We start from the raw sequence: 27950 nt of genomic DNA, 5'->3' as shown, positions 1-27950 counted from the left end.
CAGAAGCTGGTTTCTGGTATCGATGGCCCCAGAACCACAATTCAAGTCTCACAGACTAAACGAGACAACAAAAGTCTGACAGTGGAGGCGACCATAAACAACAAACAACACGTGGCTACAATTGACACCGGTGCCACCGCCTCTATTGTACGAAGAGACTTGGTAAAGATGACGTGGCTACATAACATCAACAGCTATCGTCTGAAGACCGCCATAGGAGAAGCAGCAAGAGTGTACGGAGAAGTTCGTCTTGAGATCCGTATAGCAGAACTAAAGTTTTTACATGTGTTTTTGGTGGCAGATATATGTGACGAGTGCATCATTGGAATCGACTTTATGAAGGAGCATGGAATCGTTTTGGATATCGGTAATCAAGTCCTGAAATACAGAAATGTAGAGATTCCAATGGTCTATGGCAGCGAAAACTCAACAACAATTAGAACTGTCATCAAAGAAGACATGTGCCTGCCTCCTTCTTCAGAAGTTTTTGTGTGGACGAAGTTAAAGGGGAACTGTGGAAACCATCGATACCTCATGGTCGAACCAGAAGTTGAGCAGAGTTCCGAAAACATCATCATCGGGAAGACTCTTGTGGCACCAAAGAACAACATGGTACCTGTACGGATACTTAACATCAAACCGTACCCAATCAAGCTTAAGAAAGGAGAAGTTGTTGGGCAATGTGAATCTGTGTCCGCAATAACTAAGATCAACGAGATGGACACACAGATGACTATGAACTCTGAGAAACTAAAGACTCAAATTCTCAAATCAGACAACTTGAGTCAACATCAGCTTAATGTTGCTGGAAGGCTTCTTCATGAATATGCTGATATCTTCTCTTCACCCAGCGGGCAATACGGCCGAACACAACTGGTGCAGCATCGAATCGATACAGGAGATGCTAGGCCGATTCGTCAACCAGCAAGACGTCTCCCCTTGGCCAAACAAGGTGAAGTTGAAGAAATGATATCGACAATGAAGAAAGATGGGCTGATCGAGAATTCCAAAAGCCCTTGGGCATCACCGGTAGTTCTCGTCAAAAAGAAGGATGGAAGCACTCGATTTTGTGTCGACTACCGCAGGCTGAATGATGTGACGAAGAAAGACAGCTACCCACTGCCAAGAATCAGCGATACTCTAGATGCAATGGAAGGAGCACAATGGTTTTCGACTTTGGATTTGAAGAGTGGCTACTGGCAGGTAGAAATCCATCCAGAAGATCGGGAAAAGACGGCTTTCTCCACAGGAAATGGTCTGTGGCAGTTCAATGTCATGCCGTTTGGGCTATGTAATGCCCCAGCTACTTTTGGGCGCTTAATGGAGTGCGTCTTAAATGGATTAACCTGGAAATCTTGCCTAGTCTATTTGGATGATGTCATCGTTTACGGGAAAACATTTGATGACCATTGTGAAAACCTAAAGGCTGTATTCCAACGGCTACGAGAAGCACATCTTAAGTTGAATCCAAAGAAATGTGCACTTTTCAAGACCGAGGTTAAATATTTGGGGCATATCATCTCATCCCAAGGAGTGAAGACTGATCCTGAAAAAGTTGACGCTGTGAAGAACTGGCCAACCCCTCAGGACAAGCATCAACTTCGGAGTTTCCTCGGTCTGGCAACGTACTATCGACGATTTGTGAAGGATTTTGCGAGAATCGCCAAAAGCTTGCACCAACTTACGGAGAAGGGTAAACCCTTTAAATGGTCAGGTGAGTGTGAGAAAAGCTTTCAGGAACTGAAGCTGCGGCTATGTGAAGCTCCTGTGCTGGCCTATCCGACTCCAGGCAAACAATTCATCATTGACGCAGATGCAAGTAATGTTGGAGTTGGTGCTGTTTTATCGCAAGTTCACGACGGAGAAGAAAAGGTCGTTGCCTATTTCAGCAAGGTACTCTCGAAACAAGAAAGAAATTATTGCGTGACCAGAAGGGAACTTCTAGCTCTAGTATTGGCAACAAAGCACTTCCATAAGTACATCTATGGACAGAAGTTCCTTCTTCGCACAGATCATGGTGCACTAAATTGGCTTTTGAACTTCAAAAATCCAGAGGGTCAAGTAGCAAGATGGATCGAGATACTTCAGACGTATCAATGTCAGATTCAACATCGAAGAGGAAAGCTGCATTCAAATGCAGACGCATTATTTCGGCGCCCGTGCAAGCAAGACTGCAAGCATTGCACACGACTAGAAGAAAAGGAAGTTGTGGCTGTTAGAAGAACGAGAGCTAATCCCATTTGCGGCTGGAGTAATGAAGAACTCAGAATGGCCCAACAGGAAGATTCGGACATCGAACCCATCCTTGCATGGAAGGAACATCAAGAGAAACCAGAATGGGCCGACATCTCCGACCGAAGCCCCAATCTAAAAGCATATTGGGCACAATGGGACTCACTTCATGTGCAAGAAGGGCTACTCAGGCGTAAGTGGGAATCCGCAGATGGTAAATCCTATGTAATGCAGCTAGTCGTACCTCAGTCAAAAGTAAATGATGTTCTCCGAGAGATGCACGGTGGAATTTCTGGAGGCCATTTAGGAATCAACCAGACACTGGAAAAGCTACGACAGCAATTCTACTGGTTACGTATGAGAGAAGACGTTGAAAAGTGGTGCCGAAAATGTGATACTTGTGCCGCTAGCAAAGGACCAGCTAGAAAAATCCAAAGCAAGATGCAGCAGTACAATGTGGGTGCACCTTTTGAGAGAATTGCAATAGACGTAGCAGGTCCTTTTCCCGAAACGAACAACGGAAACCGGTACATCCTTGTAGTGATGGACTACTTCAGCAAGTGGCCTGAGGCATTTGCCATCCCAAACCAGGAAACCAAAACAGTTGTGGATAAGATTGTCTTTCATTGGGTGAGCAGGTTCGGAGTACCCTTGGAACTTCATTCCGACCAAGGAAGGAACTTCGAATCCAAGATCTTTCAAGAGGTTTGCTCACTCCTTGGCATCAAGAAGACGAGGACAACACCGCTTCATCCACAATCTGATGGGATGGTTGAGCGATTTAACAGGACACTTAAGGAACACCTGTCAAAAGTAGTCAATGATAATCAACGAGACTGGGACCGACATATTCCATTATTCTTGATGGCTTATAGAAGTGCAACACATAGTTCTACTGGACATACACCATCGGAAGTCCTATTTGGCTCAACAATACGCCTGCCAAGTGAAATAAAATTTGGAAGTGTTCCAAACGAGCCACATGAAATGGATGAGTACGTACTACGTAGATAACCTGAAAGGAACACTGGCTGACATTCACCAACGGACAAGGACAAATATAAAAGCGTCTAGTGACAGGATGAAAACAAGATATGACGCACGAGCGACAGCAACAGGGTTTCAAGAAGGAGAACTTGTGTGGTTTTACAATCCCCACCGACAAAAGGGACTATCACCGAAGCTACAACAAAACTGGGAAGGCCCTTACACAGTAATGACCAGAATTAACGATGTGGTTTACCGTATACAAAGAGGGGTAAGAGGCAAACTAAAGGTAGTTCATTGTGACCGTTTACATCGTTATAATGGTGAAAGAAGCAATGGAGTTGTTCGGGACGAACAATCCTAAGAGGGGGGCAATGTAACGATGAATTACTGAACTACTTTTAAGATAAAAGTCATAAAAGCATACATAGTTCAACATTTTGTGAAACCTTCATTATTTATAACTATGACATGTAATCCAAATTTTCCAGAAATTCAAAATAATCTCCCATTAAGCAAAGGATCAAATTTTCGTCCTGAAGTTGTCGTTCGTTATTTCAAGCACAAATTATTTCACAATCAAAAAAGGTATGAATCAATAAAATCGACCAAGTAGTTCAGAAAAGACAACATAAAAGAATTTTTTTTTTGCGATTTTCCTAGATATACTTTGTATGAAAATATCAAGAAACGGAACTTCTTTTTGTTGGTCGTTCCATAGAGTTCTTAGTGGAAATGAAAAATGACTTATGAAGGTTAAAGTAAATTCCAATTACAATAAAAAAAGGTATAAATCATTAAAATCGACCAAATAGTTCAGCAAAAACAACAGAAAAGAAATTCGTTTTTTGCGATTTTCCCATACTTTGTATGAAAATATATATAAAAACAATTCTTTTCTCTTGTCTTTGCTGAACTACTTGGTCGATTTTAATGATTCATACCTTTTTACTTGCGATATAGGTACTATATATCAAGTTATGCATTCGTACAAAAAAAAAAAGTTGAGATAACATTTTTCCATGACATTACGATGGTAGACAATGCCAAAAAAGTGGGTCCCGGAAGTCCGTCTGTCTGTCTGTCAGTCTGTCTGTATAAGGAGCTACAGCCTAAACGGATAGATCGATTAATGTCAAACATTTAAGTAAAATTGAAATATCTCGAAAACGGCTCCAACGATTTTGTTTAAAAAATTCAAATGTTAGTTTTAAGCTAAGGTTTATCTTCCAATGAAAAAATTTTTTTTTGAAAATCATTATTAACGGTACCTGCCATAGAACGGTTTTTTTCAAATCCGATTATCTCCGAAACTGATTATTCGATTTCAACGAAACTTTTTGTGAAGAAGCATGTATATAATTTAAGTATAAACCAAAAATAAAATTTCCAAAAAAATAATTTTTGGATTTTAAAAAAAATTTGAAAATTTTTTTTTGAAAAATCAAATTTTGAATTTTTTTGAAATTTAGTTTTTAGATGTTGATTAGTGATTTCTACAAAATGGCATACCAATTTTATTTTAAAACTTTTTTTCCAAAAAATTATTTATAAAAAATTTTTTTTTTTAAAAACGGCTCTAACGATTTTGAAAATTTTTTTTCTAAAAATGCATGTTAATATATTAATCAAAACTGCATACTTGTTTTGGAGGGCAATTCAATTTTAGATTTTATTTTATTTTTTAAAAAAACGAATTTTATTTTTTTTTTCCAAATTTCTATATAAAGTCTTAAAAATTTAAGCAACTTTAACTCTAAGAGCAAGTTCGTGCGACCCAGTCGTGCATTTTATTTTGATTGTCTTTAGCGGTGTGAAGTCGACTTCTTTTTAAACCGATTGTAAAAAATCGGTTACCAAATTGTCGACAGAAAATATTGACTGGTTAAAAGGCGATTAAGACGACTTAGAATATTTTTTAAGCAAACATTAATTGGTACCCTTCTCCAATCCACTGTGAAGTGATTTCAAAATTTAACTCTCTAGAGATGTTAAACATCCATTAAAAGATTAACAATAACTAAGGAGATGGAAGCGTTTTTTCTTTGAATAAAAAAAACTAATTTTGTATTGTTTAAAAAAGTAAGCCCTGTTTGATCAGCTGATCCTGTATCCTAGGTCCCCTATTTATAAGTTACTGCTAAGGAAAAATATTTTTTTATCAATTGCTTTCTTTTTTATTTTCGTTTTTCTTTTTTCTTAAAAGTTCTCCTTTTTTGACGGTTCGAGAGTAGAATGTTCTCTTTTTAGTAATGTCAGCAAGCTGATAAAATTAAAATAACTCTTCTGGAAAGCTTGGATACCACCCGAAAGAGCTTTGAATTGGTTCTTTCTGAAAAAAAAGACAATTCCTTTAAAGAAATTATTGGGATTCTCCCAAATCCAACTTTGGTTATGATGGGAACCAGAGTCCACTACGAATTTCACAAAAGCGTTAGTGTAAGAGAAAAGTCCCAAGGGTAATCTATGTAAAACAAAACGCAATTGACCTCAAATAAACAAGTTATACTTTTATAAATGTATAAATATTTATCTTACTAGTTCTTTTTAACAGTTTTTCAACTCAAAACACTCTTGATAAGCCTTTTAAGTGAAATTATTCTCAATTATGGGGTAAATGGAAACATCGATCAAAACAAAGCAGACTGGATGTAATCCATAGTAGAATCATTTATGTTCACATTTGCCCCGTTCCGAAGTCTCTATCAAGCAAGAGAAAGCAGAAAGACGTTTCCATCAAACACCACAGTTTCACAATTTTTAAAATAAATTTCATATCTTTATTTCATTAAAAATTATAACAGAGTACGTGCACAATGTTATCCATTTACTTTTCTCTTTTGGTTGGCTTTGGCCTCACAACTTCCATGCTTATTTTACCAGTTGCACCCTTGAACAATGCATAACATTCAGCAAATGAAGCATTCTCCAAAGAATCTGCATTAAATTTAGTTATTATATCACCTCGCTGAAGTTTATTATCAATGTCTGCATATCCAGCTGAAGTCTACAAAAATAATTTTTTACTTATACAGTGGCCTTAGAGTTTTAAGCTTAAATAACTTACGATATCAACAATTGTGGCACCTTTTTCATTTGGTGCAAGTGATAAGCCCAGTTCCTTTCCAGGTTTTTTGGCAAACTCAATTGTAAAGTTCTCTGTCTCGGGAGGATCATTTCTCCATACCAAAAGGTTTACCTTAAATACAAATACAATCGATAAGTTAAAAACATGAATCAAGGCTTAACTACGTTTGTACAACTGGCCCAAAGTGTTCTTTGGTACCAACTTGACGGTTCAGTGCTTCGATATATAAATCAAATATATTTTTTTCGTTAATATTACCTTCTCATAAGCGAGATGGAATAGTTGATGAACTTTCAACGTTGTCAATTCTTCACAGTTAACTAGGGTTCCATTCACGGCAATTATTTGATCGAATAACTGGAGTCGTTTGTCTTGTGCAAACACACCTTCAGGATAAATATGTGTTATGTTGCATCCAGTCTAAATGAGGAAGAAAAATATTGTTTTTTAAGTAATTCCTTATTGGAAATATGAATTAAAACGAATTAAATAGAAACAAGTTAGTAGTTTAAGTGAAAATTTCTAATGCGCCATTCATTTTTGTTTCAGGATTTCCGCACTCGGATATTTCAATTAGTCCTTCACAATTTCTCCTAAGTTTTCTTTTTAATGTTTATTTTAATGCATCTAGCCTGCTTCCCTACCTTGTTTTTGAGACAGGTGTCAAAGTAAGTATTGGCGTACTCTATGTCTTTTTATATAATGTACATATATCCTAACTTAAACTAGAAAAAAAATGTATATAGACATGGAATTTAATTAACACCACCCCGAATCATTGGCAACCAAATTTAGACAATTTAAACAGCAAGGTATTAAAAATGCTTTCCTTTCATATTTGAAACACTATCATAACTTTGGCCTCTACAGTTCCCAGAAGAAATTCCATGCAAATGGAGTTTGTCTAAAATTCCTCTCCAGTCTTATCCTTTCAAAAATCCTTAAAAATACGCTTGAGTCTGATACCATTATTGTAAGGATTATCCATAATAAACAAAATATGTAACTTGTTCTGTTCGACCTTTGCCGGGTGTTCAATCAATATGTATTATTATTTTGCCTTTTTTCAATATTTCGTTTCTACTATACAAAATTTTATATTCTACACTCACACATATGTACATATACACAAGAAACAAGTGCAGCGAGAACAACCTTAATTATTTTCATTTCTCTCGTAGCTCTTTTTTGGCAAGGCTACAATAATATTTATCTATCCTTTTTCTGTCTTCTTTTAAAAAATTATTCTTAGCTATAGGTATATTTTCTCATCAGAAATGTGAACAAAATATCAAGTAAGGCAAGAACAGAAAATCTTATTTGATTAGAAATTTAAATGATTGAAAATATGGTAGGTATATTGTTGCAAAGAAGCTTACTTTAACATGATTATTTCTGCCGCCGGTTACTATAACACCTAACGGTTTCTTCTGAGCATTAACTTCAATTAAAATCTTCTTATTTGTTGTTATTTCAGCCACAGAAGGATCAACAGGTTTTTCTGGCTCTTTCTTCTCTTCTTTCTTTTCTGCCTCTTTCTTTTTCTCCTCTTCCTTAGCCATTTCTGCTTTTACTTGTTCTTCACTCTTTAAACTGCAAATCACCATTGTGACGATACCTTCAACACGTTTCAGAATTGCAGCAGCCTTAGCAAAATGAAAATGTGAAAAGGAATACAAAATATATACATAGATTTTATAATTACTTCTTCATAAGTTGATTCAACTAGAACATCTTTATTGACAGCCAATACAAGATCACCCACTTTAAGTCCGGCCTAGAAGTAATTAAATTAGTTTATAAAAAGGAAATTCATTAGCTTCAATGATATAATACCTCCACAGCATTCGAGCCTTCTTTAAGATCAGATATGAAAATACCTTTTCCAACTTCAACGTGCTTTCCCTCAATTATCATCAGCCCCAAGCATCCAACCTTCTGAATTTTGAGAGATCTTACATTTTTATATGCCGTGAATAAGTACTCTGTCTAAAAACAAAACTATTTATTGCTTTTATTTGATCTATGAGAGCGTATTTTAGCAGATTAATACCTCGTCGACTATTGGAGGAAATCTAGTAAACGGTTTCACTGAAATTCCTTCGTCATTAGCTTTCCTCCTAAAAATGTATGTATTTTGTAAATGTGGTTTATAAATTGTTATTATTAAATATATTTTCTCTTTCATTACCTATGCAATACAAAAACTAGTTTTTCTGTGAAAATATTTTTGAATATAACCGATGCGTTTAAATGACACCGATTTTGTAACACAATTCCGTTTACTTCTAATATTTCATCACCAGGTTTTATGTCACATTTAGCCATGAGACCTTGAGGATGTAGACCAGCAACGAAACAAGCCATTTTCTGACGATCTCTATGACCTGCCAAAGCTAAGCCCAGATCTGTATTTGGTGGCCTAGTGATTTCAATTTTTTTTAGATCTTTTAAGTTCGAATATCTCTTCTTGATTTTAGCTATTGGAATAAAAGTATGAATAATTTATAAACTTGGTTTAAATTTAATTATTAAAAATATATTGCTCCGGATCACCAATCGAGAATGTCGATTCTGATCTTACCCATAGTGTAGCCGAAATCATCAGGTGTTTCCTTATCTTTTTCTGCTTCGAGTTTATTTAGCTTACAATTTCCTGCTGAAGCTCTGTCAATCTATTAGAACAGGCGTTAAAAACATGTCACACTACTAACTGCCAGTTTAATAGTGAAGGTTTAAACATAAGCTCTACTGAACATTAAACTAATTTAAAATTTTTGATTTAACTCGTCCGGTTTCACAGTTTGATCTTCGGTTCAGTTGAACTTCGTTTAGATTGTTGGTTGTTTTTCGTCCAATAAGTAACTTTTGTGGGACTTTGAACAAGTTTTATCTTTCCTTGTCTCCCTTTATCTCTCTGAGGCAAAGAAGCATTACATCAACAACGTTGAAAGTGTGTCTCAAAGCTGAACTGAAGATAAAACAACCGAAAAATATCGTCTAACTTAAACACCAAATTGAACACTATTCAAAGTTAAAGCAAAACTGTGAAACATATTATTGAATTGAATTTTAGACCAAAATTGGAGTTTAAACTACAACTGTTAAACTGGGGGTTAAGCTTTTCTTAAGAATTAATTTTATTATTTGATGTTTTACCTCATATCCAGCTTCAGTATATATACGTCCTGTCATATCCCTCGTATCTTCTTCTTCGTCATCATCCATTATAGCAGAACTCTTTGTCGTCGCTGTTGTTGATGATTTGATTAAATCCTTTGGCATAAGAGGCTTGTTTGATGGTGCTTTATTGATTGTATTTTTATGGACTAAATCAAAAATGTTGATATAATTAAACTTAAGGTTATATTAATATTGGAAATACCTATACTGGGTTGCGAACTTTCCTTTTTCTCCACTGTCCCATTTTCAATCGATTTCTGTTTAACCGGCTTAAGCTGTACTTTTGAAACGTCATCTTGTTTCTGTAATCATTCAATTTTTGTTTGCTTATAATTTAAACTCTGTGAATTCAATAAAAACTCAGTTGGTACTCACATGGTCAAACGTTTGGACTTCTAGATTAATTTTCATACCAGCATCTTTTATAAGATCAATGACATTTTGTTCAGTTGCATTTCGAACATCTTGTTCATTAAGAGTTAGTATTCTATCACCGACCTTTAAATACAAATTTTTTAATTATAACTTGTTCTTAATCTAAAACCTATGAGATTACTCATTTGAATTACCTTCAATTGTCCACATGTATGGGCTGGACTTTGTGGTACAATTCCTTTTATGAATATGCCAGAAGTTTTGGAATTCGGCGAGTCTTTTACCTATTTTTACACGAAGAAATTAAATTAAGATTCACAAATTTATGTTAAATACAAGATTTAAATACCTCTCCTCTTACAATACATATTCCAAAAGATCGCTTTCCTGTTTTGTCTAAAACTACGACGTGCGTTTTTGCTGTAAAAATAAAATGAGAGTTTTTTAATAACAGATTAAAATGAGTACATATTTTAGGGGTAAGTTCTATTTAACATTATTGAATAAGTGAAGTGTACTTTACCGAGGGAAATGGGAGAGTTTGAAACACCCTGTAAGTAAAATCCAAGACTTGTTAGATTCTATGAAAGCGTTGCAGTTGGTATCATAACCAAGAATTAAAAGAGTCTATTCAAAATATCCAAGGTGAATGGGTGTAATTTCGAGAGAAATCAAAAAATAGATTTTATAATATAAGCTTTGTTTCGGAGTAATGGGATTATGTTGTACAGAAATCCGAAAATAATGCATACCTAAATTACTTAGCCAAAAGCGTCAATCCGAGCTTGTAGGCAAACCAGTATGATGTATAAAATATGATATACATTATTCATATGTATATATAATATTTTTAGTTTTTGGAACTCTAACAAGTTAAGAATTACATTACAAAAGGGTTCTCAAGCGCAGAACGCCAAACGTATTCCATTATTTGCACAAAGTACCAGCTACGATGAGGACGAGATAAGGCAACTCCTATAAGACGTGTCGGTGATGATACGGATAAAGAAAACGAAGTCGTCTAAGATGACCTAGTACCTAGAAGCGAATTCTGAAAAAGACGATGAAATCTTGGCAAGTGATTGCGAACATGAAGAAAATTCAGAAGAAATGCACATGCCTGTATTGCTATACCTAACAACTCCCAAGGTTGGGAACTTGGGAGTTATTTTAGGAAAAAAAAAATTCCTTGGAAAACAAATAGCTTTCATCATCAGTGGTCCTGGTCAGACAGCAGAGATAAATATAGCTTTGAAAATGCAGGGTTCCAAGGGTGGTTCTAAATTTTAAACAACAAATTTCGGAGCATGGATTGGCTTTGGAGCGAAATAACATAACAAGTTCTTAGTAGGCTTATTTAACCAAAGATTAAAAATGCTGAACTGAGTGAAACAGGCGGAGACAATACAGTAACATGTTTTGTTTCTGCTAAATTAATTATGTATATCGAGGAGACACTGGAGCAATCAGGCTGTGGCACGGTATTTTAACTATTTAACAGAATTAAATGAGTAGAGATTGTGAAGTTTTGGAGCAAACAAAGATTATAAAGTTCACAACGCTAGACTCAAGAAAACAAATACGATATTTCAACAAGGGAAGTCGAGACATGTTGTTTCAAATTTAAATCCTTTAAATGGATCGTTTAAACAACTTTGTGTCTAGTCTCTTGTTAGCTCTAATCAATATGGTCTTGGGATTTGGATGTTGCGTATTACCAATCCCAATATACCTAATGATCAAAATGCCGAATCCTCATCAAGTATTTCTCTCAGCTCATTATTTTCAACAGCGTGAAACAAAAACGCGAACAAGAAAATACTTCTTCCGTAAAACAACACATTACTCAAGGACTATCTTTCAGGACCATGACCATCTGAAACAAGAAAACGAGTGGTTGAAAAATGCAAGCAAGATTAATGAATCCAATCAAGTTTTCCTGGAGAATATTTCATGGTCCGCAGCTTGACAGCAACAGCAATAACTCATCACGGTTAAGAAATTAAGATACAATTTAGGATACGAACAAACCAAGTTCTCTTAAGTGCACTGTAAGAGATTAAAGAGGAACGGGATTGAAACTGCGTGTCATTCCAAAAAACAGAAGAACTGGAACGGAAGGACTTTCTGCGATTCAATGCCAATAAAACGGAACTATTCAGCTTTTGGAGTAGAGTTGTTCTTCAAGAATATGATGATAAAGGAATGACACTGATCGTAAGGGAAAAGGATAAGGTCTTGAGTAAATCAAACCCTCCGTTTTGGAGCATATGATTTCGCCATGCAATCACTTTTATTTTATTGCATGTTGCACATGGAGTTCAATGTGGACATAGCCCAAAATCCGTATTCGAACTGTTGATGTATATTGTATATATTATCCTCCACTCAGTTATAGTAACGAGGTCAAAATTTGATTGGCTATTGGAAGTGGAAAAATATTGCGTTATCTGCCAACCCATGAATGTGCCCATTTCCTTGGACCTGAAAGGTGCAAATCACTCCCAATGCTTCACGTGTTAACCGGATTTGACAATGTAATACCTCGAACTCGATGCCAGAGCTTACACAAGCTGTTTTGAATTTGTCCTCAAGCCACAGCGATATTACAGTAGAAACAATGCGCAAACTAGAAAGGATTGTTATATGTACATATATGCTTTTTACTATAACCAAACAAGTATAAGAACGGAAAAAATAAATAAAAAGTTCAATCCAAAAAATACCACCTACACCTACATTAAATGCATTCAAGAGCTGACCATCCATTCCTGAAACTGTCCCGTATTTTAATAGCCTGTTTTTTTAGAAACTTGGCACATTCAAGTTTTTCGGGTTTAGTTATTTGTCCTGTATATAAACTAAAAACTCTTAAACCATGTTAATTCTTAAATGCAAGTACTACAATTTAAACTGTAACGAATCTAATAACTACTATTAAACAGAAATCGAAAACATTGTGAAGGGCGTCAGTACATAACTCAAAAATTGCACAATACCTATTTGTTTTTTATAACCGAGTGTTTCTTATATTCTTAGGCCGTGTGTGAATTGCATTAAATAGTTGTTAACCCCGTGTAAAATTGTTGACACTATTGAGGTGTATAAAAAATGTTCACCTGTTAAAAATTGAATGGGCTCTGGGACCTGGTTTAATTTAGGTTAAATTTTTTTTACAGATGGTTTTTTTTTTTATTATTATAAAGGAGTAGGTATCATAGCAGAAAAGAGGCAGAGAAAAATTTTAAACAATAAGCCATACAGCTCAAATTTTCTTATACACCTCAATAGCGTCACAAATTTTACACGGGGTTAACTATTTATTTAACGCAATTCACACACGGCCTTAGAACGGATATGAGAAACAAGTTCCTTATAAATATTTATTTCGCAACATTTTTAGAAAAGGGAAACACAGCAGAGACAAAAAGAACACAAACATAACAAATAACAAATTGAACACTGAACTGAAATCTATTCAAATGTCAAACTCATATGACATTTGCACAGGTTGCTTTGAATTTTTCTTAAGGATCTTCATTTTTTTTTAGTTTCGTGGTGTTTTTGAAAGTGTCTTATATCCACTTCACGTGTGAACAAGAAAGTTCGTGGTTTGAAAAATGTTTCTTTTATCACAGGCCGACTCCACAGGAGATAATTTTTGTCATGTTGACGTGTCTTAACAAGAAATGTCTTGTGGAGGCTCGCCATCTCTTGTTATGATTCAATGTTAGACAACCGTGTCTTCGATTTTGTCTGAACACGAATGTCTAACATCGAATTTGACAGATGTGTTTTTTTTTTTCTTTTTGAAGGGTAGTTTTTTCAATATTTTTTGTTCTCTCATGAGCAAGGTTGTCTCCGTAGTAGCGGACGACAAAATATATTTGTTTGTTTTGCGAATTTTTGCATGTTTTATGTTGAAATGAATTAGATTTAATGAAATGGTATATACTTTTTGAATTTATTTATTTATTTTGAATTTATTTAACAGGTATTATAATTGATTTTTATAAAAATAAATTGTTTATTTTTTGGAACGCAAATAAAAAACAGACCAAGCAATGGGTACATGTATAAATTGAAAAAAAAAATAAAAAAAAAAAAGTATTCATACAAAATTGACCATATAAAATAAATTTTGTCCGCAAAAAATCATACATCATCTCTGGCGAACGAAGCATATGAAATGAATTGTCCGAACAAAATTTGCCCAGCCAAGAAAAAAAAAATTGTTATGTTGTAGATGTTAGACATTGAGTTAGAGAAAAATATCTCCTGTGGAGGCGGGGTGTCAGTATTTTTCTTATAAACGTGTTTCTTATAAACACATAATTCAACATTAAAATATATGGGAAAGTAGAAAGTACACGGTGCTTTGGTTCGAGTTTCTTTTAAGCGAGGTTTTCTTATAAGCGTGTTTCTTAAGCGTGTACACAAATAGAAAAGGTTTTTGTATCTTGTAAATTGATGTTCATAACAAAATTTTATTTTGCTTATTTACATTGCTACCACAAAAAAAGTCAACTGCACACTCGGTCATATTTATTTATAAAAGCTTGTATTGTATTGCTTGCTATCCGTATCCGCAGTTGGGGTTACAGGCATTACAAAAACAACACGCAGCTGCCGATAAGAATAGAAGCTAAACCAAGCTGCAGATAGAATTTTGACGAAGTGTAAAGGTTTTCCTTTCTCTGGGTAATATTTGGGAAATCGTACTGAGGATAGCTTTGCCAAAACACGCCTAATATTTCCTTAATTTAGAGAGCACTGAATATGCCGTAGCAATTGAAAAAATAATAAAATGCACGTCTTAATTGTAATACTCATTAAGCATTTAAAATTCATGATTAGGTTGAAAAAATTTAAAGAAAAAAGAATCAAAATGGGGCATTTAAGGTGAGGTACTTATCCGGGTTTTACTGTACGACTTTTTTAATATTGAGAAAATCGAAAAAGTATTTTTAGCATAAATGACGGAATATTTAATTGTCTACGTTTTTTGTACTACATATTTAAACATAGGATGCACGAAAGACGAGATATTTAATAACTAAAATGCAAGAAGGCGACCAAAAGGTAATTCTCTATCGAATGTGAAATACAATTTGGGGGTGGTATTAGCTTATAAATGCACTAGAGGTGCGAGGTAGCACCTCATTAACACCTTTACGTTTACAAATTGGTGGATAACTTTCATATTTCTAAAGATAATTGAATGAAAAAGAAAACACGAGGCTTAAAATACTCGACTTTATAATTTCTAAATTTGAACAATTGTAATTTAGAGAGTACAAAACATTATAATTTTGGTCGTTGTTTTACTTGTTTCGTTTGTTTCTGAGTCAGACTTAAATTTTAGTTTTTTGTTTTAATTCTATTTTTGAATGAAATTGAATCAAAGGAAGGAGTAAGCTTTTTTCAAAAACTTAAACTTTGTTTTTTTTTTATAGAAAAAAATGAATTGCAACTGATGCTATTTTTCTTGATCTTGCAGTGTTTGAACTGGTGTAACTTTTGCTACTATCAATATAACTCATCGAAATAAAAAAAATGTATAGAATATTAACACCTTGATTTTTTACAAAAAAAGGTTTTAAATATTAATTAAAGAAAAATGTTTAAAAAAGATTTTTTTACTTTTAAAGAAATATTAGTTTAATTTTTTTTTTAATTAAAATTTTGTTGTCTATTTAACTTTTGTTTTGTTTAAGACCTCAAAACATTAAATTTTTTTCTTGTAAAAATTCAAGTTATTTATGTTTGAGTTAAGCTTCTTATTTCTTTTTATTTCGATGAATTATATTGGTAACTGCAAAAATTGTGAGCTATATACTATCTGTTCTGAAGTAGTGAGATGAGACATGAGAGGAATACGGCTGCATTGAAATTGATCAAAAATGAGCTTAATTTATATGAGTTTTGAATTTGAACGTTTATTTTAACAATAACAAAAATATTGTTGTATACTGCAAGAAGCACCAAAAAATACATTTTCAAGACTTAAAATAAATAGTAGGTACTCTTCTTTTTTCAAATGTACTCTTTTTTTTTCGTCTCTGAAATCAAATATACTCCATTCCTTCTTAAAAAAGTTGGCAACCCTAATTGCAATATAATACGCTTGGCGTTTTAGATTTTCAAATATTTTATCTAAACCACAATAAATTTAAAAAGGTCAGAGATTTTTTTTAACTTATCTGATCGTTTGAAGACTTGATGATTTTTTCATTTAGAAGAGCAAAAAGAAAATCAAAACTATCAAAGAATGTACCAATTCAACATATTAACCATAAACTCAGCCTCCCAAATACAGTTGGAAAAGCTGTTGATGAGATGTCACCAGAATATTCGACGTCAAACGCAATCTAGCTAATTTTGTGTTTTATTTAAATGTGTTTGATAATTTTTTAATAGATTCAGAAGACATGGACTTGACTGATGGACCATTTGATAAGATTGTTTGCGTTATTTATACCAAGTTGTGTTGCAAATTTGTAATCTTCATCGAAAATTACCCAATTTTCAGCATATAAATGTGCAGCTCTTGAAAAGGCCAGAAAAAGAACGCGATTGGTTCATATAGAGCAAAAGGGGCACATTGGTCACCAGTGAACAAGTTTAAGGTTAAATGTGGACAATTTTTATTGAAAGATGTATTGATTTAGAAAATCCTGATTTTTTTTCTCATGGGTCAAAAAGGATAATAGCATAGAATTTAATCCAATTTTTTGGAAAGTATGCACCAAAAACATTTATTTTAAAAATATGCACTAACTGTTGAATGCCATTTTAAAGGAAATTTCCTGATTCGTATAGGTACATACATAACTCGTTGACTTGCTTTCAAGTGTCCCTAAAAATATATGCATTTGCATGGAAATCTGATCCCTACTGATGAAATGAAAAAAAAACCAAAAAAGCTATTCATTTTCATGTTTCTACGTTTTCTATAATTATCTACTGCAACTGCAATTCTGTTAACTAATCACCATCTGTTCTTTGCTACATTCTTGTTTTCCTATTCAATGTCCTTGCTTAAATTCAGCTAATCAATTGTCACGTCCGTGAGCTTAAACTAATTAGATAAAAAAAACCTTAAAATGTTAAGATATGTACTTCGGGAATCAAATCGCTTTTTGATTCATATTACGTAAACATTTTAGCACAAATAATTTTAAAATTTTTATTAAAAGAATTCTTTCGGTCAATTTTACAAAAAAAATATATAAAAAACATTTTTACTATAGTCGTTTTATTTGTTTTTTCTTATAAATTTTGTTTTTTAGGTAATGGACATTGTTGAACTTTTTGGATTTGGTACTCCTAAACTAGAACGTCTTTACCGAAGGAAGTGCATCAAATCAAATTCATCGAATTATTAAAAGACTTCCTTAAATTCCATTGTAATACTTTAGGAACTCACCATTACTGTCAAAAGGTTGTTGAACCATATTTTCTTCACTAACTTTTCCTTTTTTATTTACTCAAGAGAACATTATTCGTAATCAGTCAGTAAGTAATTTTTTTTTTTTCGTTTCAAAATAAAAAAAAACTCACAACAAACAACTCGTTTCGTTTTACAAACGTACGCGCCAAGTACTATTTCGAAACTAATTGGACTTATAGCTTAAGGTTTACATTTCCCGTCCAAGTGCAAACAACACTAAGGTATAATATTGATTTTTGGCTAGCAATACTTTTTATAAAAATAATTATTGCTCAATCAGAATAATATTTGTGTCTTGCTCAGGAAGATATTGATGTTTAAAATACCGATAGTAAACCTGGATTGATGTTTATTTTGTTTTTTATTTAATTTTTCGCGTTACATGGATAATTTTCTATTATTACTTTCCCCTCCAAATAAAAACTACCACTGACGTGAAAGTGAAAATCAATGAGTTCATTATGAAGAAGCAAGAAAGCCATAGAAATGCTTAAAAATCAATATCTAGAGTTTGCATTGAAAACGAAAGATTTAAGAAACTAAATTTATAAAGTCGATGCCTTCAGAGCACTTTATCACGTTGTTACATTTTTGTTCAAAACGGACCTTTCGAATAGGATTTCTTCACATATTAAACTTTAATCAAAATATTAAATACTAAAACAAATTAGTAAGTTCATGAATTTGATTATTATTAATAATAATTTATCAAAAACGAAGAAGATTGATTTTATAATAAAAATTTTATATACTACTGAAATCAGTAAAGTAGAATAAATAAGAACTATATTTAATTGGGCTTGATAAATTATTGATTTAATATATGTAGGTTTTTACGGCCTTTAGTCCAAACAAAAATTTGGCGTTTCGTTCAGGTGGACCTCCACCAATGCCAAATTTTTGTTTGGGCTAAAGACTTTAAAAAGCTATAATAAATTATTTATCTTTACTTCCTCCTATAACCATTAATATAAGGTGGACAGGACATAAAGCCATGATAAATATAAAGCAAAGGACCCATTTATTGGGGGACTCCCATTTGGATGAGCCTTGACATTATTTTCTAACGCAACGTTTTTTATGTAGGCTATTTATTCTATAGGTATGCACCCAAGATATTCTATTTTGTTGAGTAATTACAGCTTCTGTTGCAAAGTTAATTAAATTACATGACTTATGATAAAGACTTTCTATATGAGCCTTTTAAAGCACAAACCGTGTAACTCCAATTTTTCTAATTTTGATATATTAAAGAGTTTGTTACAAGTTGTATACATATAAAACTAAGCATTGTACTTGTATGATAATTATAACCCTTGTTATCTATCATTGCTTTCAACCTTTTTGGCATTAATTCCACCAGTTTTGGGTAGTCTCTGGGGTTATCTTACTCCACTCATCCAGAAAAACTTTTTTTAAGTCATTTCTGTTGGATATTCGGTGCTTCCTTATGTTCCTAGCAGAGTCCACAGATTCTCAATGACGTTCATATCAGGTGATTGTGCTGGTGGTTGCATTAAATGAAGGGCCCAACCCATAGAATCCGTTGCGTCCGTTCCGTCGAAGTTTTCAACTGACAGCTCGATAAAATACACACGTTCTTATGGGAAGCGACCCATAAGCGACGGATCGGACGGAGACGGACGGAATCGACGGAAGAAGTTGCCCAACTTTCTACTTTTTCATCCGTCGCACAGTGTGGCCGATGGTAGGAAAAGTTGGCAAAAATTATTTTTGTTCGTTTTTAAGTGTGTTATGGGTAAAAATACTATAATTAAGTACAAAACTAAGACAACTCTTGTGATTCTATGAAAAATTATTAAAAATGCACATAACTAAGAAGGTATCTGTTACCTTTAGCTTTGAAGTTGTTTGAGAAGGAAAATTGTTATTTAATTTTTCAATACTTTGAATTTACTGGTTTTATTATTTAAATAAGGTTTTTCTTAAAAAATATAGTTTTATCTCTCAAAGATCTTTGACCTGACTCATTAATTGGGTCATAACAAAATCTTCTTAATGAAAAAATACACTGGTCAACAAAATTCAACTTTTTTTTGTCCAAAGAACCAAAATGTACTTTTCTGAAGGATTTAGGAATACTGAACTCGAATACACATCCAGAAATATGCATTTAGCTCCCGTTTTTTGAAATATTAACGGTATAAAATGCAAAGAAAAAAACGTTATTTTGAATGTTTTTGAGGTTATGCTAATTGTGGTTTATTATTTCAGCACAGTTTGACGCCGTGATATGTTTATCTTCTTCAAAAAACTATTTAAATCGTTCCGATCTTATTTTATGCATTAGATATCTAAAGGTGAGTCTCCATTTTGTTGGTCAACACTATTTTCTTAAATTTTTTGCCAGCATGCTAACCGTACACACTCTCAGTTGTGGCTAATAAAATAATTCTGACTATGGATACGAGTTCAGAATCTCTTACACCTTCAGTAAAGTATAATAAGGTCCTTGTGTCAAAAATCTTGTTGACTAGTATTGTCAGCACTGCCGGAATCTGAGAAATATATACAAAAAAATGGTTATTTTTAGATAACTTCACATAGTGTTTACTCAAAAAGGGGCAAACATGGGCAACATTTTTTTAATTCACACAAAAGATGACACTCTCATCAATAAAGGGACACCAAAAACAAAGCGCCACTTCACACCGTTATGAACTTTTTCTCAAGGAATTTGTATGACGCACACAAAACACGAATGATCTTAAAGACACCGAATTCGAAAAATTATTTCAAACAAACTACACACTCATAATTCAAAAGAGAAATGAGAATCAAAAGCTTCCCTTTTGCTTGTAATTCCATATTTATTTCAAATTTTTATCTTTTGTTTTAACGAAATAGCACTTAAAACTTGAAACACCCATGAGAGCTAAAAAAAAGTTAAATTACGAATAATTTCGTCAATGGTGACATTTTAAAGTGTAGTTACTCTCCCCGTTAGGCTAAAATCGTGGAATAAAAACCGGTTTTGTGCAGCCTATTAATCCCTCTATTAAAGTAAATTTGTGTCTGGCAATTTCGGTACAAATTAAAAATAGCTATTTTTGCCAGCTTTTGATACCATTCGCCACACTGTGCGTCGTATGCTTTGACATTGGTTGTCAACAATAGATCTGTTCAATTTTCTGTTTTAGAGTGCACACCGGGGAATTTCAGAACTAAGAACTGTGTTCTTTTCTTCTCCGATTTTATGAATTGTGAACTTTAATTGTTTATTTGTGAAGAAAATGTAATAAAAGTAACATTTAATGATATATCTAATAAATTATATCAATTAAATACTAAAATTCTGCTGTAGAGTTCAATTTTACTATGCCAAAGTCATATCTACAAATGATAATCTGTTATTAAAAATTGTGTTTAACTGAAGAGCAAGTACCTACATGAAATCTAGTCGCACATTTTATTTTATTAAAAAAAGGAACAACAATTCTTCTTCCTTTTTCTCGGCGCTGTTATGATCTCGATGTCGAGGGGATCATAACTATCCCACGTAACTGCTTCACACTAGTGATCTGCCTGTGGGGTTCGCCGGGTTGACCTCAGAAATCGGCGGCAAGCCTCCCGGTTTTGTATTGTTCCATTTCTAAGGCCAACTGAATGCTGGTGGTTTTGCATTTGCTTGTACCAGGAGTTTTTAGGCCTACCTTTCTTTCTATTTCGTGTTGGAACGTTGTATGATATTGCTTTTTTGACGGGGTTCTCAGGATCTCTCCTTTGAACATGGCAATACCAACTGAGTCGGTCGTGTTCAATTTTTTGGGAGATGGTGTTTTTAACATGAAGGCTTCCTCGGATCTTCGTACTTCTAATTCTATCAAGCTTTGTTACTCCTGCTGTCATACGAAGCATCTTCATCTCAGCTGCCGTTAACTTACTCTCATACTTTTTGTACATTGTCCAACATTGTGAACCGTATGTGAGTGCTGGACGCACAACTGCGGTGTAGAGCCTTCCTTTCAGCTTAGGGGGCATTTTTCGATCACAGAAGATAGCAGAATTTTCCCGCCACTTCATCCACCCTACGCTTACGCGATGATTGATATCGTCATCACAAGTACCTTCGTTATTTATCATAGACCCCAGATATTTAAACTTTTCACACTTGGGAAGCACTACACCATTCAAATAAATGTCAGGAATAGGCCTGTGTGGATCAGAAAATGGGCAGCATAGGTATTCTGTCTTTTTCGCGCTTATGCGGTACCCACTACCTTCTAGAACATCCACCCATACATCAAGTGCTCGTTGCAGGGATATCGGGTCTTCACTTATGATGGCTCCATCGTCAGCAAAGAATAACTGATGCACTTTTGGGTCCGTCACTTTGCCTTCGAGCAGGTAATCAAGAACGGTAATAAAGAGCAGAGGACTCAAGACGCTTCCCTGGTGTACACCTACTGTGATTTCGAATTCTTCGGTGACTCCAGCTGCACATCTTACTTTAGTAACTGCTCCATCATACATGTCCATAATTATCCGCACATAGGTTTCCGGAACTCCTCGTTGTCTGAGGGCCACCCATATCAGATCTCGTGGTTGTCGATCGAATGCTTTTTCAAAATCAACCAATACCACATGCAAATCCTCCAAGGAATCTCGATGTTTTTCCATAATGATTCTGATACTCTGGATTGCATCTGTGGTTGATTTGCCCGCAACAAACCCGCACTGGTCATCAGATAACCTTATTATTTTTCGCAGTCGGCTACCCAAGACTCGCTCAACGATCTTCATGGTGTGTGACATCAGCTTAATCGAACGGTAATTATCACAGCTTCGAGTATCACCCTTCCCTTTGTATATTGGAAGAAGATAACTTTCCCTCCATTGATTAGGCATTCGATCACCTCGTATAAGCTTGGAAACAAGAACCATGAGCCATCTAGACCCGATGTCTCCCATCTTTTTCCAAAACTCTGAGGGTATTTCGTCTGGCCCAACAGCTTTTCCCTTTTTGGAGTATTTTACAGCCTTACTAACTTCTTCGACTGTGACATCGGATACTTCGCTTAAGTTAGGTGAAGCTATTGGAAAGTGTAGCCTTGGAAATTGTTCATTTAGAAGTTCGTCACAGTACTGTCGCCCTGTGGAGGATTTCGTCGTTTTCCACAAGTAGTTGGCCTTGAGCATTGTTAATAAACTTCGGCGAACAGATCTCCTGAGCATTTCTTCTTCTTTGAGCGGCTATTTTGAAAATGGTTGCGCCCTTTTTCACGTTTTGTCGTAGCTCTTGAATAGCACCAGCAGTCGGGGTAGAAATTTCATCTAGCTCCCGATATAGGTCTTCCGTATTCTTGGCTTGAATTTGGGCACATATCTACTTCGCTTCTTTCTTGCAGTTTCTGTATTCCACTTCGAGGCGTGACTTTTGCTCTGTATTATTAGAGGGGCACTTCGACCAAGCTTTGAAAGCCATTTTCTTTTTACTTACAACTGCAAAAGAACAACAATAATTGTTAAAAATTTCTTGCATCAGAACTTCCTTAGTGCACATTCAGCGATAAAATATCGAACACACCTCGGAATTTGAAGTGAGCTGTCAAAAAGCAATCCGTCGTACGACGTATTCTATGGGTCACCCCTTTCTGTCCCAAACTTCAACTTCAACGGATGGATTGACGGAACGGACGCAACGGATTCTATGGCCTTGAGGGCAGTTCCATAAAAGCCAGGACTGGACCCGTTTTAATGCTTCGGATCATTGTCTTAATAATAACGAAAATTAGTGCGTACGCCCAACTTCTCCGCGCTTTGGATCAAATTGTTTTTCAAAATTGTCAAGTACATTATGATTCCATCGAAAAATTCAAGATTGCCAACACCGGCAGCTTAATGAAATTTATAAAATTGAAAATATAATATAAGCCTAGTACGCGGATCGAGCTAATTGTTTTCTCCACTTTTTTCCGTGTGCTAAATTGTGACAGATAGGTATAAAACGTTCGAAACGAAAATGTGAATTTTTAACTGGAGCTGCGCACAACTGGGCTGAAATTAGTAAAAATCTGAGCTCGGCTTAATTTTGGAAAGACTTTTGTATAGGCGCTAAAATTAAGCTCGATCTGTGTACTAGATCTTAGGAACAAAAATTTTAATCAATAGTAGGTTGATAAGGGAAATTCAAGAAGTGATTCTATAAAAGAATTGTTGTATAGTAACGCTCTATCTACCACTGATATCACTTTTTGTTTAAACTCTGCTATCTATAAGGCGCATTACTCCTTGGTAGCTTTTAATATTAATATTTTTAATATTTTATTGAAATATTAAAAATTACACAAAACAATATATGTGCATGTACCTACATATAACCAACTTTTTGATGAAAATAAGGCCATTTTTTTTTTCAAACAAAAATTGAGTACATCGAGTAATTAAAATTAAAGCTTACTTGAAACATAAATACATACATACAGTGGCGACAAAATAAATAGCACATGTACCCTAAAATTTCTAAAATGAAAGTTTTTCGGACTTTTTTGACTCAAAAGAGCTGTTTTATTAATGAGGAAGTAAGAGCACAGATATATTTGATTTATTAAAAAAGAAATTAAGTACATTGAATTCTTTAACAAAAAATAACAACAAAATCATTAATACACCTCAAGTTTTTTAGGACAAAATAAATAGCACACTTCCTAAAAACAAATTAACAAAAATTTTAACACAGTTAAAAGAAAATAACTAGTATTTGGTTGGGTAACCCTTATTATTAATCACAGCATAAAACCAGCGGTTAATAGACGTAACAAGACTCCGAAATCGTTCAAAAGGTACTGAGTACCAAGCTCGTCGAAATTCCCCCCAAAGTTTGTCCAAATTTGAGGTATCAGACCTGTTAATCGCTTTTCCAACGTCACTCTACAAGTCCTCAATAGGATTCAGATTTGGGGACTGGCTTGGCAATTCCATAACACCGATTTTTTGGACGGATAGCAATTGCTTCACATACTTAGTCTTATGTTTTGGATCGTTATCCTGTAGAAATGTCCACTTTAAAGGCATTTTCTTCTCAGTAAAAGGTAGAATAGTGTCCCGTACAATTTCCTTGCACTTAAGGTGGTCCATAATACCCTCTATCCGATGAAATGGCCCCACACCATGCCAAGAAAAACATCCCCAAACAAGAATACTAGCCCCACCATCCTTAACAGTCTATAATTTATACTGCGGGTCACATTTCAACTGCCCCACGCGGGAAATTTCCGTATGGGGCATTTGGAAATGCCCCCTTTGGGGCATAAGTGTGCTATTTATTTTGTCCTAAAAAAACTTGAGCTGTATTAATGATTTTGTTGTTATTTTTTGTTAAAGAATTCAATGTGCTTAATTTCTTTTTTAATAAGAGCCGATTTTTCAATCTTCTAATAAACAGTCAGTTAACTGTTCGACGAATAAAATTATTAGGCTCATAAACAATCAGATAACAAAATTCAATTTTTCAATCAAAAAACTCTATTCTAGAGAATAACAAAAAAAAATGTCAAATTCAAAAATATTCAAAATTAAACGTCACTTTTATTCAAAATAGTTTTTGTTTTCTTGTGTTCCCTTGTATTTTTTAAACGCATTGCGGCCTTTAAATTTGTGAAAAAAACCATCTTTATAATTAATAATCTCAAAAAAATCAATTTTATTAATATTTTCTTCAAAGCAGCTTTGACAAATGACAAAATATTTTTGTTGAGATTATTCCTAAGAATAAATTGTATTCGTCTCTGAAAGAAGCAGATAGTTTTATTCCTTTATTAAATGTTTTATTCTAGTAATAAGCTATACCTGACTGTTGAAAAATTGATTTTCTCTCTATTTGGGGAATAAGTACTAACTGACTGTTTAACTGACTGTTGAAAAATTGGCCCTAAATCAAATATATCTGTGTTCTTACTTCCTCATTAATAAAACAGCTCTTTTAAGTTAAAAAAGTGCGAAAAACTTTAATTTTAGAAATTTTAGGGTACATTTGCTATTTATTTTGTCGCCACTGTACAAAACTATCTGAACCAAACTACATATGTATATAAGCGTGGTCCAAAAAAATATTTTTTTCGATTTTCGGTCGGGCCACCCGCTAAATTTGTTCCACTTATCTAAAACATTAACGTTGTGAAATTTCAATTCGCTATCTTCACCGCAAGAGGGTACTAGTAACAGTTCAATTTTTAGGTTTTGTAGATAATCTTGATTTTTTCATTTTTTTTTTTTTTAAGCAAATATTTTATTTAACTTGTCTTTATAAAACATAAAATATTTTTTTTTCAAAAAAAAAGTGAGTAATAAATTAAAAATAATAAATAATAAGCAAAATGTGCAAATAAAAAGTCTGTGTAACCTGTTGACGAAATTTACTCGGAAGTGGCCCAAGAACTTATTATTTCGATTTTTTTCAGAATAAGTACAACAACCACAACTTTCAAGCAATTTTTAACTGAAAAAAAAAAAAATTTTTTTCGATCAGCACTCCCTTCTATATAAGAAAGGAGGCTGAAAATTCAACAGTATAATACTACAGTAAAACCCGGATAAGTACCTCGCCTTAAATGTCCCATTTTGATAGGCACTAAAGCGGGTAAGGTACTTACAAGAACCCGCTTAAGTGGTCATAGGCAGGTATCTCTATATTTATTTAATAATAAAAAAAACATGTTTGATTACTAAAAACATAATCTTCACAAAACAAAATTACTTTGAAAGTTTAAAATAGCTAACTAGTTAATTTCTAACTTTAGTAGAATTTTTGAACTTTAAAGCGGTTAAGGAAACGAAATTTTTCTTACAGTTCAAACTTGTTTCAAACGTGTACTTAAAAGAATTTTTTGCAAGTAAATTCAATTATAAGTATTTGAAAAGCCAGGCAATTAAGCGGGTTAGGCACTTAAGCGAGAGGCACTTACTGTAATAGTTTGTGGAACCAAACTAGGCGATACCTTGAATTAAACCTCCATTTTACCATTAAAAAAATTCACATTAGCCTATTTTATTACTTATTGATACACTTAATCAAACTAAACAAATAGCAAAATAAAATAATTCTTCTCCTTTGTTGTATACGCTGCTGAAAATGAGACTCGATTTCGGGAATACAAAGTGTTATTACTCCTTGAGCGATTTCAACGAAAATTTTTGTACAAAAACGTTTTAGTAACTTTAAATAAATATTAATTCCAAAAATATCAATTGTGAATTTAAAAAAAAATCTAAAAATATCAATTTTTGATTTAAAAAAAAATCATTTATCTTTTTTTTTTGAAAAATCAATTTTCTTAAAACATAATTGGTATAAATATTTTTTAGCTGGAAATTAAGTTTTATATTTGAATATATTTTTAAACAAAAAATTATAATAAAAAAATGGCGCACGGTAAAATTGCGATATTCTTCTACGAACAGGTTTAAATCATAATAACCAATTCCGTCGGCATGTCGGAAAATATTTTTTTGCACTTCTTCATCGTCATAATGTTGGTTTTGATTAAAATCTGTATTTTTTTTTGTAGAGCAAGTAAAAAGTGTTAGATAAAATGAATCAATTTTTTCTGCAAGTTTCTCTTATATCCAATACCACAAAAGGTTCTCACTTATTTAACTATTGAAGTAGAAACTTAATATGTTATTTGTGTACCTATATCAACCTTGTTTAAATGACTCTATGTTAAAAGGTCATAATTTATGTTTTTAATTGAATCCTTTTAGATTTGGAATTTATGTTTTAATCAGGTAAGTATCTTACCTAACTTCGGAATCTATGAACATATAAAGTTCGTTTTTTTTTTAGAATTAGACATAAATTGCAATAGGTACTAAGAAGAGTAGAGCAATTGATATAGTTGCTCAAAATATAAGTTTTGACACCAAATAAATTCAATGAATTAATAAGAACACAAATGAGAACACAACACTTTTATTTTATCACTGAAAAAAGAAAGGTTTTACGAGAGTATAGGTACGTTAGGGAAATAAACAATGACTACCTACCGGGAAGGAGAAAATACCTACTCTCAGCAAGGATGGTCCCAGCTTCATAAATAGCTACATGTAGTGAAGATATATTGTTTTGACAGAGTCCTGGAATACAGAATTCTTGGGCTTGGATAAATTGGTATGTTCAACTATTGCTTTCTGAGTAAGTTCTCTCAATTTACAATGCAATAGAAAACCCGCCCTGATTTTCGTCAGAAAACACACCCCTTAAAATCCTGATGCAGCCAATCAGGAGATATGCTACTTTTGAAACATCCCTTTTATTTGCGAAAAAACATGGTGTAAATAAAATTGAATCCAAGGGTCCGTCACTTTATGTAGTGTTTTATTGTGTGAATAGGGTTATCTTGCGGTGAACAGTTTGTTTTGTTTGTTAGTCCTTTTTTCATCTATTTACTTCATATTATGAATTAATCTCTACAATCGGAAGAGAAATGCGTTTAAGAGGTGTAACGCTATTTACGAAAATGTTTACAAAGTGAAGGTTTGCAAATTAAATGTTTTTATGTTCATTTTTATCTTTTTGTGTCGATAATTGCTATACCTACCTACCTACATAACTTAAGTTTAATAAAAGAAAGCATGCGTGAATATTTTCATAGGTATAGATATTTTTCTATT

At 33.6% G+C, this 27950-nt stretch overlaps 1 protein-coding gene across 2 annotated transcripts; it reads right to left on the bottom strand.

Moving 5' to 3' along the window:
* Positions 1–5968: 5968 nt before the first annotated feature.
* On the bottom strand, positions 5969–27186 carry LOC129919003 (inactivation-no-after-potential D protein). Of its 2 annotated transcripts, none has more exons than XM_055999804.1 (15): positions 27079–27186; positions 10215–10285; positions 10060–10149; positions 9866–9988; positions 9693–9792; positions 9467–9636; positions 8892–8982; positions 8499–8787; positions 8361–8427; positions 8144–8296; positions 8013–8084; positions 7687–7953; positions 6566–6727; positions 6287–6418; positions 5969–6226 (listed from the first exon to the last, which is right to left on the bottom strand). In XM_055999804.1, exons 4-15 carry the CDS (start codon positions 9899–9901, stop codon positions 6047–6049), a joined length of 1719 nt encoding a protein of 572 aa, XP_055855779.1. In that variant the 5' UTR covers positions 9902–9988; positions 10060–10149; positions 10215–10285; positions 27079–27186; the 3' UTR covers positions 5969–6046. The 2 variants fall into 2 exon arrangements, with proteins under 2 accessions (XP_055855779.1, XP_055855773.1); XM_055999798.1 differs by lacking the exon at positions 27079–27186 and adding an exon at positions 17295–17737.
* Positions 27187–27950: the final 764 nt, after the last annotated feature.

This window comes from Episyrphus balteatus, chromosome 1 (assembly GCF_945859705.1).
Source record: "Episyrphus balteatus chromosome 1, idEpiBalt1.1, whole genome shotgun sequence".
NCBI lineage: Eukaryota > Metazoa > Arthropoda > Insecta > Diptera > Syrphidae > Episyrphus > Episyrphus balteatus.
This window is presented reverse-complemented; position numbering and strand designations above follow the sequence as displayed.